Source organism: Dendrobates tinctorius, unplaced genomic scaffold (assembly GCF_039654945.1).
Source record: "Dendrobates tinctorius isolate UK_male_01 unplaced genomic scaffold, ASM3965494v1 ptg000332l, whole genome shotgun sequence".
Lineage (NCBI taxonomy): Eukaryota > Metazoa > Chordata > Amphibia > Anura > Dendrobatidae > Dendrobates > Dendrobates tinctorius.
The window spans coordinates 1562697-1581207 of NW_027361998.1; the positions used below are offsets into that span (position 1 = coordinate 1562697).

At 40.1% G+C, this 18511-nt stretch overlaps 1 protein-coding gene across 7 annotated transcripts in view; it reads left to right on the forward strand.

Annotated features, from left to right (window-relative positions):
* NCOA1 (nuclear receptor coactivator 1) overlaps positions 1-11549 on the forward strand; it is a 581329-nt gene extending 569780 nt beyond the window's left edge. For 5 of the 7 annotated variants that reach the window (XM_073561908.1, XM_073561913.1, XM_073561909.1 and 2 more), the window contains one exon: positions 3951-11549. In XM_073561908.1, coding sequence (XP_073418009.1) covers positions 3951-4121 — 171 coding nt within the window. In that variant the 3' untranslated portion in view covers positions 4122-11549. The remainder of the gene's footprint in view (positions 1-3950) is intronic. The other 2 variants (XM_073561912.1, XM_073561914.1) reach the window with 1 other exon arrangement.
* The last annotated feature ends 6962 nt before the right edge of the window (positions 11550-18511 follow it).

The following is an 18511-nucleotide window of genomic DNA, read 5'->3' on the forward strand; positions in this document are numbered from 1 at the left end:
AGTGCACATATGGCAGTGTAGTATATCTCTGGTCGCACATATGGCGGTAGAGTATTTGAGTGCACATATGGCAGTGTAGTGTATCTGGTCGCACATATGGCGGTAGAGTATTTGAGTGCACATATGGCAGTGTAGTATATCTCTGGTCACACATATGGCGGTAGAGTATTTGCGTGCACATATGGCAGTGTAGTATATCTGGTCACACATATGGCGCTAGAGTATTTGAGTGCACATATGGCAGTGTAGTATATCTGGTCACACATATGGCGGTCGAGTATTTGAGTGCACATATGGCAGTGTAGTATATCTCTGGTCGCACATATGGCGGTAGAGTATTTGAGTGCACATATAGCAGTGTAGTATATCTCTGGTCGCAGATATGGCGGTAGAGTATTTGAGTGCACATTTGGCAGTGTAGTATATCTGGTCGCACATATGGCGGTCGAGTATTTGAGTGCACATATGACAGTGTAGTATATCTCTGGTCGCACATATGGCGGTAGAGTATTTGAGTGCACATATGACAGTGTAGTATATCTCTGGTCGCACATATGGCGGTAGAGTATTTGAGTGCACATATGGCAGTGTAGTATATCTCTGGTCGCACATATGGCGGTAGAGTATTTGAGTGCACATATGGCAGTGTAGTATATCTGGTCACACATATGGCGGTCGAGTATTTGAGTGCACATATGGCAGTGTAGTATATCTCTGGTCACACATATGGCGGTAGAGTATTTGAGTGCACATATGGCAGTGTAGTATATCTGTTCTCACATGGAGGTAGAGTATTTGAGTGCACATATGGCAGCGTAGTATATCTCTGGTCGCACATATGGCGGTAGAGTATTTGAGTGCACATATGGCAGTGTAGTATATCTGGTCACACATATGGCGGTAGAGTATTTGAGTGCACATATGGCAGTGTAGTATATCTCTGGTCACACATATGGCGGTAGAGTATTTGAGTGCACATATGGCAGTGTAGTATATCTCTGGTCGCACATATGGCGGTAGAGTATTTGAGTGCACATATGGCAGTGTAGTGTATCTCTGGTCGCACATATGGCGGTAGAGTATTTGAGTGCACATATGGCAGTGTAGTATATCTCTGGTCACACATATGGCGGTAGAGTATTTGAGTGCACATATGGCAGTGTAGTATATCTCTGGTCACACATATGGCGGTAGAGTATTTGAGTGCACATATGGCAGTGTAGTATATCTCTGGTCGCACATATGGCGGTAGAGTATTTGAGTGCACATATGGCAGTGTAGTATATCTCTGGTCACACATATGGCGGTAGAGTATTTGAGTGCACATATGGCAGTGTAGTATATCTCTGGTCACACATATGGCGGTAGAGTATTTGAGTGCACATATGGCAGTGTAGTATATCTCTGGTCGCACATATGGCGGTAGAGTATTTGAGTGCACATATGGCAGTGTAGTATATCTCTGGTCGCACATATGGCGGTAGAGTATTTGAGTGCACTTATGGCAGTGTAGTATATCTCTGGTCGCACATATGGCGGTAGAGTATTTGAGTGCACATATGGCAGTGTAGTGTATCTCTGGTCGCACATATGGCGGTAGAGTATTTGAGTGCACATATGGCAGTGTAGTATATCTCTGGTCGCACATATGGCGGTAGAGTATTTGAGTGCACATATGGCAGTGTAGTGTATCTCTGGTTGCACATATGGCGGTAGAGTATTTGAGTGCACATATGGCAGTGTAGTATATCTGGTCACACATATGGCGGTCGAGTATTTGAGTGCACATATAGCAGTGTAGTATATCTCTGGTCGCAGATATGGCGGTAGAGTATTTGAGTGCACATATGGCAGTGTAGTATATCTGGTCGCACATATGGCGGTAGAGTATTTGAGTGCACATATGGCAGTGCAGTATATCTGGTCGCACATATGGCGGTAGAGTATTTGAGTGCACATATGGCAGTGTAGTATATCTCTGGTCGCACATATGGCGGTAGAGTATTTGAGTGCACATATGGCAGTGTAGTGTATCTCTGGTCACACATATGGCGGTAGAGTATTTGAGTGCACATATGGCAGTGTAGTATATCTCTGGTCGCACATATGGCGGTAGAGTATTTGAGTGCACATATGGCAGTGTAGTATATCTCTGGTCGCACATATGGCGGTAGAGTATTTGAGTGCACATATGGCAGTGTAGTATATCTCTGGTCGCACATATGGCGGTAGAGTATTTGAGTGCACATATGGCAGTGTAGTGTATCTCTGGTCGCACATATGGCGGTAGAGTATTTGAGTGCACATATGGCAGTGTAGTGTATCTCTGGTCACACATATGGCGGTAGAGTATTTGAGTGCACATATGGCAGTGTAGTATATCTCTGGTCGCACATATGGCGGTAGAGTATTTGAGTGCACATATGGCAGTGTAGTATATCTCTGGTCGCACATATGGCGGTAGAGTATTTGAGTGCACATATGGCAGTGTAGTGTATCTCTGGTTGCACATATGGCGGTAGAGTATTTGAGTGCACATATGGCAGTGCAGTATATCTGGTCACACATATGGCGGTCGAGTATTTGCTTGCACATATGGCAGTGTAGTATATCTCTGGTCACACATATGGCGGTAGAGTATTTGAGTGCACATATGGCAGTGTAGTATATCTCTGGTCGCACATATGGCGGTAGAGTATTTGAGTGCACATATGGCAGTGTAGTATATCTCTGGTCGCACATATGGCGGTAGAGTATTTGAGTGCACATATGGCAGTGTAGTATATCTCTGGTCACACATATGGCGGTAGAGTATTTGAGTGCACATATGGCAGTGTAGTATATCTCTGGTCGCACATATGGCGGTAGAGTATTTGAGTGCACATATGGCAGTGTAGTGTATCTCTGGTTGCACATATGGCGGTAGAGTATTTGAGTGCACATATGGCAGTGTAGTATATCTAGTCACACATATGGCGGTAGAGTATTTGAGTGCACATATGGCAGTGTAGTATATCTGGTCACACATATGGCGGTAGAGTATTTGAGTGCACATATGGCAGTGTAGTATATCTGGTCGCCCATATGGCGGTAGAGTATTTGAGTGCACATATGGCAGTGTAGTATATCTGGTCACACATATGGCGGTAGAGTATTTGAGTGCACATATGGCAGTGTAGTATATCTGGTCACACATATGGTGGTAGAGTATTTGAGTGCACATATGGCAGTGTAGTATATCTGGTCACACATATGGCGGTATAGTATTTGAGTGCACATATGGCAGTGTAGTATATCTGGTCGCACATATGGCGGTAGAGTATTTGAGTGCACATATGGCAGTGTAGTATATCTGGTCACACATATGGTGGTAGAGTATTTGAGTGCACATATGGCAGTGTAGTATATCTGGTCACACATATGGCGGTAGAGTATTTGAGTGCACATATGGCAGTGTAGTATATCTGGTCGCACATATGGCGGTAGAGTATTTGAGTGCACATATGGCAGTGTAGTATATCTGGTCACACATATGGCGGTAGTGTATTTGAGTGCACATATGGCAGTGTAGTATATCTGGTCGCACATATGGCGGTAGAGTATTTGAGTGCACATATGGCAGTGTAGTATATCTGGTCACACATATGGCGGTAGAGTATTTGAGTGCACATATGGCAGCACAGTACATCTCTCAGGTAACACAGCGATAAAGTATGTCTCTTGTGGCACATGTGTTGGTGGCCCAGCTCATCTCTGGACACTCCGTATATCTCGGAATGACAGAATGACTGTCAGACCGTGTTGGAGTTGTATTCTATTCTTTTTATTTTGCCACCATCGCTCAATCTGACAGATTAATTTTACATGGCGTTAGCGAATGCCCTGGGAGGTAACGGGGACAAACTGGAGATGGGTGTAGCGTAAAGTATCTAACCTTCTCTCTCTCCCAGCAGGTACAACAAGTGCAAGTCTTTGCAGACGTTCAGTGTACAGTGAACCTCGTGGGCGGGGACCCATACCTGAACCAATCAGGATCCATCTCTACACAAAAGACCACCCCCGGACCCCAAACCTCACAGGCTCAACAAAAGAGCCTTCTGCAACAGCTGCTGACGGAATGATAGCCGGGACGTGCCAACGGGAGAGATTAATAAATCACGTGATACGCGGGCGATTTCTAGAAGTCTATATACGCAGCGTATATACATTGCTATATCTTTGCAGAGATGTCCGATATCTCTTACACCGCAGACATCCTTTTGGGGAACGAAGACTGCGAAGCAAAAGACGTGTTGACAAACGTCAGAAAATAAAGGAGAGCAAAAAGGGGGGGGAAGCGAAAAACATTCAAAAACATTTGTCGCAGTTTTTTTTCCTCTAACAATTCCCCCCCCCCGGAGCCTCGCGTCCTTTTTCGGATCGTGATCGGACTTTTTGGAGAAAGAGAGAGAGAGACAGACGGAATGAGGAGCTGTAGGGCTGGGACAATCGGACCCTCGGTCCCCCTTTCGAGCCAAATGACAGATGATAGTTATTTTTGTACGCAGTTGCTGTGATGACACTGAACGGAACGGGCGCGTCGTTTTCTGCCGCCCCGGAGAAGAATGTCGCAGAACGTCAGTTTCAGCTGGTTCTGTCAACTGATGTGGAACCCGAAGTAGAAAAGACGGAGGAGAAAAAAAAAAATGGAGGGTTCTTGGTAATTTACGGGTGGCGGGGATTGAGGGGGGGGGGGGGGGAAGAAAAACGAAAAATGAAAAAAATAAAAAACAAGAAAAAGAGAAAGTCTATATATATTATGCCGAGGTAAAGCGCATCTTTGTTGCAGCTGAAGTGCATTTGTAGAGCTATTTCTGGCTAGTATGTACAATCATGTTTCTACCAAGTGAGCGACCCGCTTTGCGCACCTTTTTGGGGGGGTAGGGGGCATGTTTTTTAACCCTTTCTCGCTGCTGGAGCAGTCGAGGATGGCGGCCCTCAATATTTTATTTTATTTTATTTTTTTCCTGAAGTTTCAAAAACTTTCTTGAAAAATAAAAATAATAATAAAAAAAAAGTTTAGAAATCGCAAAAGTTTAACCTAAAAGTTAGTATTTTTTTTTTTTACCATTCCAAACACAAAAGGGAGGGTCACAGTGCGATTTGCCGAGGACGGCCCGAAAAACGCCGTTCACCCCTCTCCAAACTTTGTATCGTTGACAGATTTATCCCCAGGGGGGTCAAGGATAACGGCAGACGTAGCCTTGAAGTAAGGCAGCATTAGAACTACTGCAAAAAATGGCGTCGGAATTTATTGTATTTTTTTTACTTTTTTGTCACATTTTAACTGCTGGGAGGGAGAAAAAAAAAAAAGATGTAATGGTTGATAACTTGCACTTTTGGGACACTGCTGATTTGGAAAGTAATTCAGAATATCGTAAAAACATTTACCAGAAATAAAAAATTTTAAATTTGGTAAAAATAAAAGAAAATTGAAAACATTTTGAAATTTTGAATTTTTTTTTTTCAAAATATTTGTCATTAATTTAAATATTTGCCCGAATGGTCACCGGACTAAAGCCCTCATACCCCTCACTACCTGCACCACCATCGCCGGCGCACCTTTTCATTAGTGAGTCCCCACGGCGTCACGTGTGAGTATTGATGGGTCGGCGAGAAGTCGGAGGAACTCCCGTCCGGCGGCCACGGACTATCAATGTGACCGCGGTTCTGCCGACCTTTTTGCTCGCCATATAATTGAATAATTTTATTTTTTTTAAAAAGAAAAATCTATATCATACTTATTATTGAAGGTTCCACCGAATGAATCAAAAACATAAAAAAGTAAAATCTTTTTCGTTTGGTTGTCATTTAATTGTGTGGGTTCTGAAAGAGCGCCACTCTTGTTCTGGGCAAGGCATTGCAGCTGATGGAGTGAATGAGGCCGAGCTGCAATACCAGGCGTGACCCATGTTCAAGAGTGGCGCTATTTCAGGGAAAAAAATATATATACATTTTTAAACTATTTTTTTTTCTACCCTCATCAATTAAAGGGCTTATAAAGACAAACCCTGTCCTTATACTAGGGTATTTTCACATCTTAGAGGGCTCTCACCTTAGGAATCAGTGTTGCTCAGTAAGACCCGTCCTGTTCTAGCAGAAGGAACCACCCCCTTGGTCATTTTTTTATGAATGACGCCATTTTTTTTTTTTTTTTTTCAGTTTGCCATCTCCTCAGCAGTGACATTTTCAAAGGTTTTCTGTGGGTTTTACACATTAAATTTTTGTTGAAAATATTCTCCAGTATTTTTCACATTTTTTTTTTTTCTTTTTTTTGTTCTCGTCAACCACAATTTTTTCTTTAAAAAAAAAATTTGGGTAAAATATTATTTTAAATCTCCATTTTTGTTTTTTTTATTTACTTTTTTTTTTTTTTTTTTTTGTTCTCGTCAACCACAATTTTTTCTTTAAAAAAAAAATTTGGGTAAAATATTATTTTAAATCTCCATTTTTGTTTTTTTTATTTACATTTTTTTTTTTTTTGCCTAAATTATTATTCTCAATTCTTCATCGGCAATCGGAATTTTTTTTTTTTTTAAGTGATAAAAATTAGGCAAAAAAAAATAAACTAAATAAATAAATAAATGCATGATCAAATCTTTTTCTTTGAGATACGGTAACGTTTTTTTTTTAGTTTGGTGTTTATCGCCGGATCAAAGACTTTTCCTCCGACTTACGATGTAAAAGAAATAAAGATAAGATATTGACCGTCAAGTTTTTTTGGGAGGGAGAAGACTTCAGAATGGAAAGAAAAAGAAGTATTTAAATAAATATATGAACAGCGCCCCTTACAATCTAGTCTCTAAAATAATAATCTGTGGCAGAGAAGAGGTGTGACGCTCCTGTCCCCATCAGTGTCACGGTGTACATACAATCCATCAACATGCAGGGCTGGATCTACTTCTAGGTGCCCATCGGGACTCCTAGAGGGCTGGCAGGAGTTGAGAAGGCGGCGTGCTCACAGGCAGTCAGAGCAGTGATACAAATTTTGTTTTGAATTTCTTATAAATTAAAAAAAAAGGTAAAATCTTAAAGTTTCCCCTTATGACCAAATTTTTTTTTTGATATTAGAATTCATTTTTTGGAAAAAAAAAAAATATTTATAAAAAAAAAAGTTTACAAATTTCCCTTCGCAGCCAAAGCTTCTATCAATATTTACAATCCTATAATTATTTTTTTTTTTATTTTTTTTTTATTTTAACTTTCCCTTCAAAGTGAAAATTTCTGTTGAATATTTACGTTTACGACCGTGGAATTTAATTTTTTTCCGGGAAAAAAAAAATGTAATTTTTTTTTTTTTAAATTACATTGAAAATACAAAATGTTTTGATATTTATGACCCTATAATTATATTTTTTGGGGGGGAAATTAAATTGTAAAAAATGTTTTAAAATTTTTTTTTTTTTTCTTTTAATTTCCCTTCAAAGTGAAAATTTCTGTTGATTTTTACATTTACGACCTTGGAATTAATTTTTTTTTTTTGGTGGGGGGGGGATGTAAATTTTAAAAAAAATTACATTGAAAATACAAAATGTTTTGATATTCATGACCCTATAATTATATTTTTTGGGGGGAATTAAGTTGTAAAAAATGTTTAAATTTTTTTTTTTCTTTTCCTTTTTTAATTTCCCTTCAAAGTGAAAATTTCTGTTGATTTTTTTCGTTTACGACTGTGGAGTTAATTTTTTTCTGGAAAAAAAATTAAAAAAAAAAAATTACATTCAAAATGCAAAATGTTTTGATATTTATGACCCTATAATTATATTTTTTTGGGGAGGGGAAATTAAATTGTAAAAAATGTTTAAAAAATTCCATTATAAAAAGCAAAATGTCTTGATACTCACAACCATAAATAAAAAAATCCCCAAAAAATTTTTTTTTTTTTTTAATTAATTTTTTTGGTTTTTCCTTTGTAGTCAAAGTTGATATTTACAACCATAGAATTAATTATTTCTAAAATAATAAGTAAAAATGATAAATTTCCCTTCACGACCAAAATGTCTATTGCTATTTATGAGTTTATAAAATGGCCTCTCCTGTAAGGAAAATTCTAAAAAAAAAATAGCAACCCATGAAAACACTGTGTACCTTCCCTGTTAGTGAGTTAGAAAGGTCAGTCATGGGCACATCTTGACATATCCGGGACAGAAGTAGTCGCTGACACATTCGCAGGGTTTTTTTTTTTCTAGGATAAGGAAACATAGTTAATTTCTTTAAAAAAAATTTTTGAAAAAAAAACAGCGCCACTCCTGTTCTCAGGTTGTGAGTGGTATTGCAGCTCGGCTTCAGCTGCAATACCAGGTACGACCTGCGAATACGGTGTGGCGCTGTTTCTGAAAAATTCCTGGACAAGCCCTTAAAATCCAGCCCTGCCACTATGCATTCTCTGAGACAGAACTTTCCCTGTTTCATTCCTGCAAAACAGCTTTTTTTCAGATGTCTTATAGACAAGTAATCGCTTTAACCTGCTGCTAGGATCTTGTATATACCCTCCAAAAGTCGCCATTACTAAGTTCCTAACGATGTAACCTTATACTCAGGATATTCCCGCTGCCCGAGCCTGCGGCGGCACAAAGCAGCGGGAATCTGTATATTTTTTATCTTGCTTTTACATTAGGGATAGGGCCTTTATTGTTTTGTTTTTTTTTCTCTTTTTTTTTTTTTTATGTACATGGAAGGACATTGCTATTTACACCAGTGTTTTATTTTGTTTTTTTTTATATATTTTTTTTTTATTAGTTATTTTTCAGGGGGGGGGGAGAGAGTACAGTATAAAAGACATGTATAGTCATTGTGTAAGGAATGTTTTTGGGTTGTCTTTTTGGGTTATTCAATGGCACTGCCTTTTATTTTTGTTTTTTTATTTTACTTACGTACCTCAGCTTCTACAGTATCCGCCATTCCTGCCGGAATTAGTACTGACCTCTGTAGGATTTTTGCCCTAATAAGGTGACCTACAAATTTGTTTTTGTTTTTTTGTTGTTTTTTTTTTTTTACGCAGATGTATTATTATGTACACATACACTCAAAATTGTTATTATTTTTTTTTACTTTCATTTCTGAGACCATCAAAAAAATTTCGTTTAAAAGAAATGTTAAAAAGTTTCACGTTACACAGAGATTGAAAAAAAAAAAACAAAAAAAAACCACTTTTCTAGACCTGAAGGTTCCAGACCAATGTTGAGGTCTAGACCTTTAAAGGGGTTGTCCCTATCAATTTTTCTAAAGCAGTTAGAATGGCAAAATAAAGAGAAAGAAGTGATACTCACTGTTTCTTCATACCTCCATCACTCCAGGTCCTGATACTTTCCAAGTTCTTTGCTGGCCTCCATTTCCTGTTCCTTCCTAAAGTACAGGAAGTGACTGCTCAGCCAATCACTGGCTGCATTTGTGACCCGTCCAAACCATTGATTGGCTGATATCATTTCCCGTCTGTAAAGAGAAACAGACTAGCGGGAAGTATCAGGATAGGAGCTTCGTTGATTAGCAAGGTGCGTTCAAATTCAAAGAGGACAACCCCTTTAATAGATATCTGGCTAAAAAAAATGTTTTTAATGAGAATACTAATAATAATTATAGCAAGTTTTATAGATCCTCTCCAAAGACGCTTTAAAACTTTTCCTATTCTTTTTCTATGACAATTACGCTTTGCCGATTACGGGAAGTTTTTCAGCATTTTTATTCCTATTTAAAAAAAAAAAGTCGCTTCTTCATGTGTTTCAAACTAGGCTCCCTTGTTATTTTTCAGCACGTTTAAAAATGATAACAAAAGTCTAAAAATTATGAAAAAAGTCTAAAAATTATGAGAAAAGGCTAAAAATTATTTTAAAAAAGTCTAAAAATTATGAGAAAAGGCTAAAAATTATTTTAAAAAGTCTAAAAATTATGAAAAAAAGTAAAAATTATGAGAAGTCTAAAAATTATGAAAAAAGACTAAAAATTATGACAAGTCTAAAAATTACCAAATAAAATCTGTAAGAACAAAAGAAAAATAATAAAAAGTTACAATTCCCATTCATCTGAACCAAATAATCCCAAGTCATATCTGTATTTGTATTTAAAAAAATTTTTAAAATGTATCAATTAAAAATATTTTTTTAAAAATTCTAAGGCTTTAAAGTAGTCTTTTCAAAGTACCGTAAGTTTTTATTTTGGTCCTCGATTGGACTGTCCATATACAAGTTCTGACAACATTTGGGACCTAAACCACTCAAAAATTATGTAAAAAAAACCATACAAAAATAAAAGTGTATGTGTACATATCGTCTTATACTCTGCCTCTCGCAGAAAAGGCAGCGCCTCTGAATCACTGCATCAGTAACTGACCTTGTAACGTTTGCTGCGGCAGACACTTAGCTGTATATAAGCTCCAATTGCGTGTTTTTATTATTTTTTGGGTTTTTTTTTAATTTTATTTCTTTGGGGGGGGGGGCGCCTTTCACTTTATTGAAAATCTGACTTCTGAACCTTGTAACTAAACTAACCAGCATGTCAATGTTTTTTTTTTTGTTTTTGTTTTTTTCTGGCTCCAAATCCTACTTACTAAAGAATGAAAAATTGAAAAAAAAAAAAAAAAAAAATTGTAAAACTCTTTTAAAAAATAAAACAAAACTTAGGGGCCCGTACCTTTTAGCATTTCGGTAAATTGCTACAAAAATTTATTCTTACATTTAAAAAAAAAAAATCAAGATTCTTTAGCCAGCTGCTTTTCGTAAATGTAAAAAAAAAAGGTATGACGATGAGTTTCAAAGATTTTATATGACAATGGTTTCTTAAGAAAAAAGAAAAAAAAAAAAGTAAAATATCGGGAATTTTTCATATTTTCCCCCCTTCGTGGAAAAAAAAAAAGTTTAAAAATGTTTTTTTTTCTGCTCAATACAGATTTGTTCCCTTTAACAGAAAAAAATGTTTTATATTTTTTGTTTGAATTAAATGCTGGCTATTGTAATGGATGAAATAATTTATTGTTAAAAAAAAAAATAAAATTAAACAAAAAAAAAATGACTGATCTTGCTTTTTAATTTCCTAAGGAAAACTGCATAGCGAAACAATTTTAATTTGTTGCTTCTACTTTCTCTTTTTTAGAAATTTTTAGGAGTAAAGGAAAGAATGTAAGATGGAAAATGGATGAACAATTCATACAGATTTTTCCAGTGCTGATTTTTTTTTTTTTTTTTTTTTAAGTTTGCGCCAAAAAAAAAAAGCGAATTTAAAAAAAAAAAAATTAAAAATGTATGCATAAAAAAAAAAAAAAGAATGTAAGGTGCCCCATGAACCCATGTGATTCCAGATACCTGTGACATGTTGCTAAAACAGTTGCTCCATATTTTGGAAGCCCCTTTTTTCTGCCACGAGGCTCTGCGTTGTCATGCAGGCCCACGCTGGGCGGATCTTGCAGGCGGTGAAGTGGTTATGGTGGTTGAATAATACTGCTTTGTGCTGTTATATTATTGGCTTGTTCAATGTTTAATTATTCTGTTTATTGTAAATAAAGTCATTTAAAATTCTGATATTTTTAGTCTTTTTTTTATTATTTTTATAAAGGTGAATGATTTGAAAAATTAAAATATTCAGTTCAAGAAATTATTTTCCTAAATCCCATAGACTGTAAGGAGACACATTTCCACTTATTACTTAAAGAATAACCAAAAACAATAAATACAAACTAAACAATGGCCTACCCATTAAAAAGACTGCAATATATATATATACACACATATAGAAGTCCAAGCTAAATTATACACTCCACGCCGTGAGCCCAGTCCCCAACCTCCGCACTGACCTCAGTTGGTTGCTAGTCCTACATCTCATGCTTCAGTCCATATCCAATGTCCATAGGCCAGCACCAGATTTTCACTCAAACACCACAGTGTCCTCACCTAACGCATACTGTACAGGTCTCTCCCTATATTCAATATATGCACAGACATACACAACATAAATCAGGACAATTTCAAAGTATAAACAATCCACAACCAAGAAAGCCCAAGTTCAGCTCCAGCATCCCGTACATCACTGTATACTGATCAAAACAAAAATCTACAGTGTCAGCGGCAGCCCACCACCAGGAAAGGAGATGACCAGACTAGGGCACACTAAAAGAAAAGCCCCTCCAGAGGAGAGCAGACCTATGTGTGCCCAGTCTCCCTTACTCCAGAGAGCGCACCTTCACCAGGTCACCAAGTATGGTCCTAAATACATCGTCCACTGGGAGGATTTTCCGTTGCGTCGATACTAAGCACTGTGCGTTCCACGTGTGATACCTAACCCACTGCTCTAACTAGAAATAAGGTGCAGCGGTCCCGACCACCAAGGTCTCCGAATGCTCCATAGGCCCATTCCACATAGGAGAGACCGGCCTGCCGAGACCAGTCAATGGAGGTGCCCCACTCTGTTGTACACCTCTGTGTTGAAGGGACAACGAAGCAGGAAGTGGTCCATGCTTTCCAGCACGGTACCACAATGCTCCCGAGTACAGTTCCTGTCCTCAGAGCTCCTACACTTCAGATTGTCCCTCACAGTTTCCCATGGAAGCCGCGCCAAGCCAAGTCCCAAAACTTCGAGGGGATCCTGATAGAATTGAAAAGATGCAAACCCACCCCAAGATCCCGACTTGGGCAATCCATGAGCGCCAGAGGCTTCTGAAAATGGGTCAACAGAACCCATTTGTCAAGGAGCTTCCTTGGCAGAGTCCTGATCTCCCACATTCCCAGACCCCACCGGTGAATTACCTTCAGAACCAAGGTAGCATTATTCGGAAGATGTCCATACGGTGTGCGAAGATCCTTCACTTGCCCTCCTGTCTCCCATTCCTGGAAGAAAGGCTGAAACCATCCCCTATAGGAGAATACCCACGGAGGAGCCTTCTCTTTCCAGAGGTTTGCAATATTGATCTTAATGAAGGTATCCACAAGGAATACCACAGGGTTGACCATACCCAACCCTCCTAGTCTCCTCGTTCGGTAAGTAACCTCCCTCTTGACCAGGGTCAGTCTATTCCCCCATAACAGTTGGAAGAACAAACTGTAGACCAGCAATCTCTAGCCTCCTCTCCCAATTCTTTTTTAGTAATCGACCTGGACAAATTTAATATCAAGGACTTTTGCAGACACTTTGGGTCCTGGAAGGGTCTCCAGCAAATAAAAAATAGGATCTCCTGCTTCCAGCCAGAGACTCACACTTAGGCCGGGATCACACTACCGTGTGTGATGTGAGAAACTCACACGAGTCTCTCGCATCAGCACTCAGGACCGGAGCAGCAACGGCATAGAAATACATGCAGCCGTAGCTCCAGTCCTGAGTGCCGGCAGCAGTGCTGGGTGTTGATGCGAGTTTCTCGCATCACACACGGTAGTGTGATCCCGGCCTTAGCCTGATAATCTCGGACTCGGATGTCTGCAAGTAGAAGTCTACCTCTGAAATCATCAACTCTGCCTCCCTGTCCAACCAAAAACAAACGCGATAACATCCTCGGCATACGCCACCACCCTCAGAGTGGCTTCCAGTGCTGCCCATTCCATCCTCATCCCAGCCAATGGCCTGTGCTCCACCTTCACAAGGAATGTAAACTTGAAAACAAGAACATCAGTGGGCTCAAGGGATAACCCTGGCAAACACCAGAGCCAACCTCAAGTGTTTACAAGTGGGAAACTCTGCCCAAACCTACAAGGTCTAAAGCCAATCAAACCCCCCCCGGCAGACCTCAGAAGGACAGACCAGAGGTACTCATGATTAACCCGGTCAAACGCTTTTGCCTGGCCCAGTGACAGCATGTACCCCTTCCATTTTCAGCCCTACCCTGCTCCACTGTCTCTCCGACACACAGCACAGCACTAAATGTATGGCAGCCTGGAACAGAGCAATGCTGGGCCTCCGAAAGCAGCCATGGTATGAACTTCACCAGCAGATTAAATAACACCCTTGCCAAAACCTTTCTGCCATGAGATGCTTTATGGGACATCAATTCTCATTGCAAGATGGGTCCTTACACTTTGATAAGATGATCAGGGCAGACCTCCTCATTGACTTCAGCCTAGTGCCCGAGGAAAGACACTCATTGAATACCTAAGTCAAGAGGTGAACCAAGGCTTCCTTAACCCCTTTACCCCCAAGGGTGGTTTGCATGTTATTGCCCGGGCCAATTTTTACAATTCTGACTACTGTCCCTTTATGAGGTAATAACTCTGGAACGCTTCCATGGATCCCGGTGACTCTGACACTGTTTTCTCGTGACATATGGTTCTTCATGTTAGTGGTAAAATTTCATTCAAATAACTTGCGTTTATTTGTGAAAAAAACTGAAATTTGGCGAAAATTTTGCAATTTTCCAACTTTGAATTTTTATGCCCTTAAATCACAGAGATACGGCACACAAAAAACTTAATAAATAACATTTCCCACGTATTTACTTTACATCAGCACAATTTTGGAACCAACATTTTTTTTGTTAGGAAGTTATAAGGGTTAAAAGTTGACCAGCGATTTCTCATTTTTACAACACCATTTTATTTTTAGGGACCACATCACATTTGAAGCCACTTTGAGGGGTCCATATGATACAAAATACCCAAAAGTGACACCATTCTAAAAACTGCACCCCTCAAGGTGCTAAAACCACATTCAAGAAGTTTATTAACTCTTCAGGTGCTTCACAGGAATTTTTTGAATGTTTAAAAACAAATGAACGTTTAACTTTTTTTCACAAAAAAATTACTTCAGGTCCAATTTTTTTATTTTACCAAGGGTAACAGGAGAAATTGGACTGGAAAAGTGATTGTGCAATTTGTCCTGAGTATGCTGATACCTGATATGTGGGGGGGGGGCACTGTTTCGGCGCATGGCAGAGCTCAGAAGGGAAGGAGCGCCGTTTGACTTTTTCAATGCAAAATTGGCTGGAATTCAGATCGGACACCATGTCAGGTTTGGAGAGCCCCTGATGTGCCTAAACAGTGGAAACCCCCCACAAGTGACCCCATTTTGGAAACTAGACCCCCCAAGGAACTTATCTAGATATGTGGTGAGAAATTTGAACCCCCAAGGGCTTCACAGAAGTTTATAACATACAACCGTACAATTAAAAAATAATATTTTTTCCACAAAAATTATCTTTTCACTTTCAATTTTTATTTTCCCAAGGGTAACAGGACTCCAAACGTTATTGTGCAATTTGTCCTTAGTATGCTGATACCCCATATGTGGGGGTAAACCAATATTTGGGCGCATGGCAGAGCTCGGAAGGGAAGCAGCGCCATTTGACTTTTATGGCTGGAATTGAGATCGGACACCATGTCGCGTTTGGAAAGCCCCTGATGTGCCTAAACAGTGGAAACCCCCACAAATGACACCATTTTGGAAACTAGACCCCCCAAGGAACTTATCTAGATGTGTGGTGAGCACTTTGAACCCCCAAGGGCTTCACAGAAGTTTATAACGCCCTGGCCTGAAAATAAAAAAATCATATTTTTTTCCACAAACATGATCTTTTAGGCCCCAATTTTTTTATTTTACCAAGGGTAACAGGAGAAATTGGACCCCAAAAGTTGTTGTACAATTTGTCCTGAATACTCTGATACCCCATATGTGAGAGTAAACTACTGTATGGGCACACGTCGGGGCTCGGAAGGGAAGTAGTGATGTTTTGGAATGCAGACATTGATGGAATGGTTTGCGGGTGTCATGTCGCGTTTGGAGAGCCCCTGATGTACCTAAACAGTGGAAACCCCCCACAAGTGACCCCATTTTGGAAACTAGACCCCCCAAGGAACTTATCTAGATGAGTGGTGAGCACTTTGAACCCCCAAGTGCTTCACAGAAGTTTATGACGCCCGGGCGTGAAAATAAAAAAATCATATTTTTTTTACACAAAAATGATATTTTTGCCCCCCATTTTTTTATTTTCCTAAGGGTAACAGGAGAAATTGGACCCCAAAAGTTGTTTTGAAATTTGTCCCGAGTAGGCTGATACCCCACATGTGGGGGTAAAACACTGTTTGGGCGCATGGCAGAGCTTGGAATTGAAGGAGCACCATTTGACTTTTTCAATGCAGAATTGGCTGGAATTGAGATCAGACGCCATGTTGCGTTTGGGGGAACACCTGATGTGCCCAAACAGTGGAAACCCCCCAATTCTAACTCTAACCCTAACCCCAGCACACCCCTAACCCTAATCTCAGCCCTAACCCTAGCCCTAATGGGAAAATGGAAATAAGTACTTTTTTTTAATTTTATTATTTTTCCCTAACTAAGGGGGTGATATCGGGGGGTTTGATTTACTATTTATGGCGGTTTTTATGTTTGGCGGCTGTCACACGCTAAAAGACGCTTTTTATTTCAAAAATATTTTTTATCACCACAATTTGAGAGCTATAATTTTTCCATATTTTGACCCACAGAGTCATGTGAGGTCTTATTTTTTGCGGGACAAGTTGACGTTTTTATCGGTACCATTTTCGGGCACGTGACATTTTTTGATCGCTTTTTATTACAATTTTTGGGACACAGAATGAACAAAAACCAGCAATTTATGAATTTCTTTTGGGGGGTGCATTTACACCGTTCCGCGTGTGATTAAATTGATAAAGCGGTTTTATTCTTTGGGTCAGTACGGTTACAGCGATACCTCATTTGTCTTTTTTTATGTTTTGGCGTTTTTATGCAATGAAAACAATTTTATATAAAAAATAATTGTTTTTGCATCGCTTTATTCTGCGAGCTATAACTTTTTTATTTTTTCACTGATGACTCTGTATGGCAGCTCGTTTTTTGCGGGACAAGATGACGTTTTCAGCGGTACCATATTTATTTATATCCGTCTCTTTGATTGCGCGTTATTGCACTTATTGTTTGGCGGTATGATGATAAAGCATTGTTTTTTGCTTTGTTTTTTAATTTTATTTTATAAGGGGTTCGCTATAGGGGTTAACTAGTGGGACAGTTTTATACGGCGGATCGTTACGGACGCGGCGATACTAAATATGTGTACTTTTATTGTTTTTTTTTCACTTTATTACATTGTCTCAGGGGGACATCACTGTCATTTGTCAGATCGCTGATCCGACAGTTTAGACAGCACTCTGTCAGATCAGCAATCTGACAGGCGCTGCTGCAGGCTTTCTCAAAGACTGCTCGCAGCAGGCACTGATAAAGACGCCTCCCTGTAGGCCCCCGTGGCCATATTGGATCCGGGGACCTGCTGGGAAGGAGGCCCCCAGAGCAACGCAGCGCTGCGCTGGGGATCTCAGGGAAGCATGGAGGGAGCCCCCTCCCTGCTGATGCTTCTCTAAACCCCCGGTACACTGCAATCATGTTTAATCGCAGTGTGCCAGGGGTTAATGTGCCGGGGGCGGTCCGTGACCGCCCCTGACACATAGTGCCGGGTGTCAGCTGTAATCAGCTGACACCCGGCCGCGATCAGCGGCTCCCCCCCCCCCCCCCCGGGAGCACCACTGTTCGCTTAAATGTACTATCCCATCCCCGGTCATAGGGGCCCTGGTACCGTGGACGGGGTAGTACGTCTGATGTCAGAAAGGGGTTAAGGAATTCAGATGTTAAACCATCTGGACTTTGTGATTTGTTTTAGTGCAAGCACTTCAATCGCCAACCTAACTTCCTCTTCCTGACTTATCTGTCAAAATATAAAGAGAGGGGTCTATATCTCAGCCAGGAAAGACGATAGTCACGTGGTTACCGCAATAGAGTGGGGTCAGACGATTGCAGCGTCTGATGACACATGCACCTGCCGTAGTTAGAACGGCTTCAGCATTCTATTAGCAGTTCTGGCTTTCTTTGCTCTGGCGCTGCAAGGGTTTATACTGCTTCGTTGGACTCCTGGAGTTCTAGGTCTTGGGTGGTATCAGCTCTTCTGAGTTTGTTATTCCCTGCAGGTATAAGAACCCTCCTCCTTGCTTCTGACCTTGCCAGTGATAGTTCATTCTGCCTGGTTTGATGTTGGAGGAGAAGTTCGTGTTTGGAGTAGGCGTTTGGAGAGTTCAGGAGATTTCTGCTTGGAGTTGGTTTGAGTGCTTATCCTTGTCCTCACGTATTTGCCTTCTCCTACCTTATCCTCCCGTGTTCCACTATGTTGTTTTGTGAGTGTATTTGTATGATTGGAGTTTTATTTTATCCCTGTCTGTATTCCCTTGTCTGTCTGGTTAGTGTAGTCCTATACACTTCGACCTCACACCTCCCTGGGTGGATGACGGATCATATAAGAGCTAAGATAGGAGCATAGCAAGATTCGTGACCCCGGCATCGCCACCATCCAGGGTAATGCGGGGGACAGGGATATACTAGGGCGCCCTCAGTCCCCAGTCACTGCGTCATAAGCACATCTCATGCCACTCCAGATCCCTCCCTCTTCTCCAAGATGCGTGAGTAGAAGGATCTGAGAATATCCAGCATCCCTGATCTTGACCTTTTCAATAACCCTGTGCTGTCAGTTTTTCAACCTTACTACTCACAGACATCTTGTAGT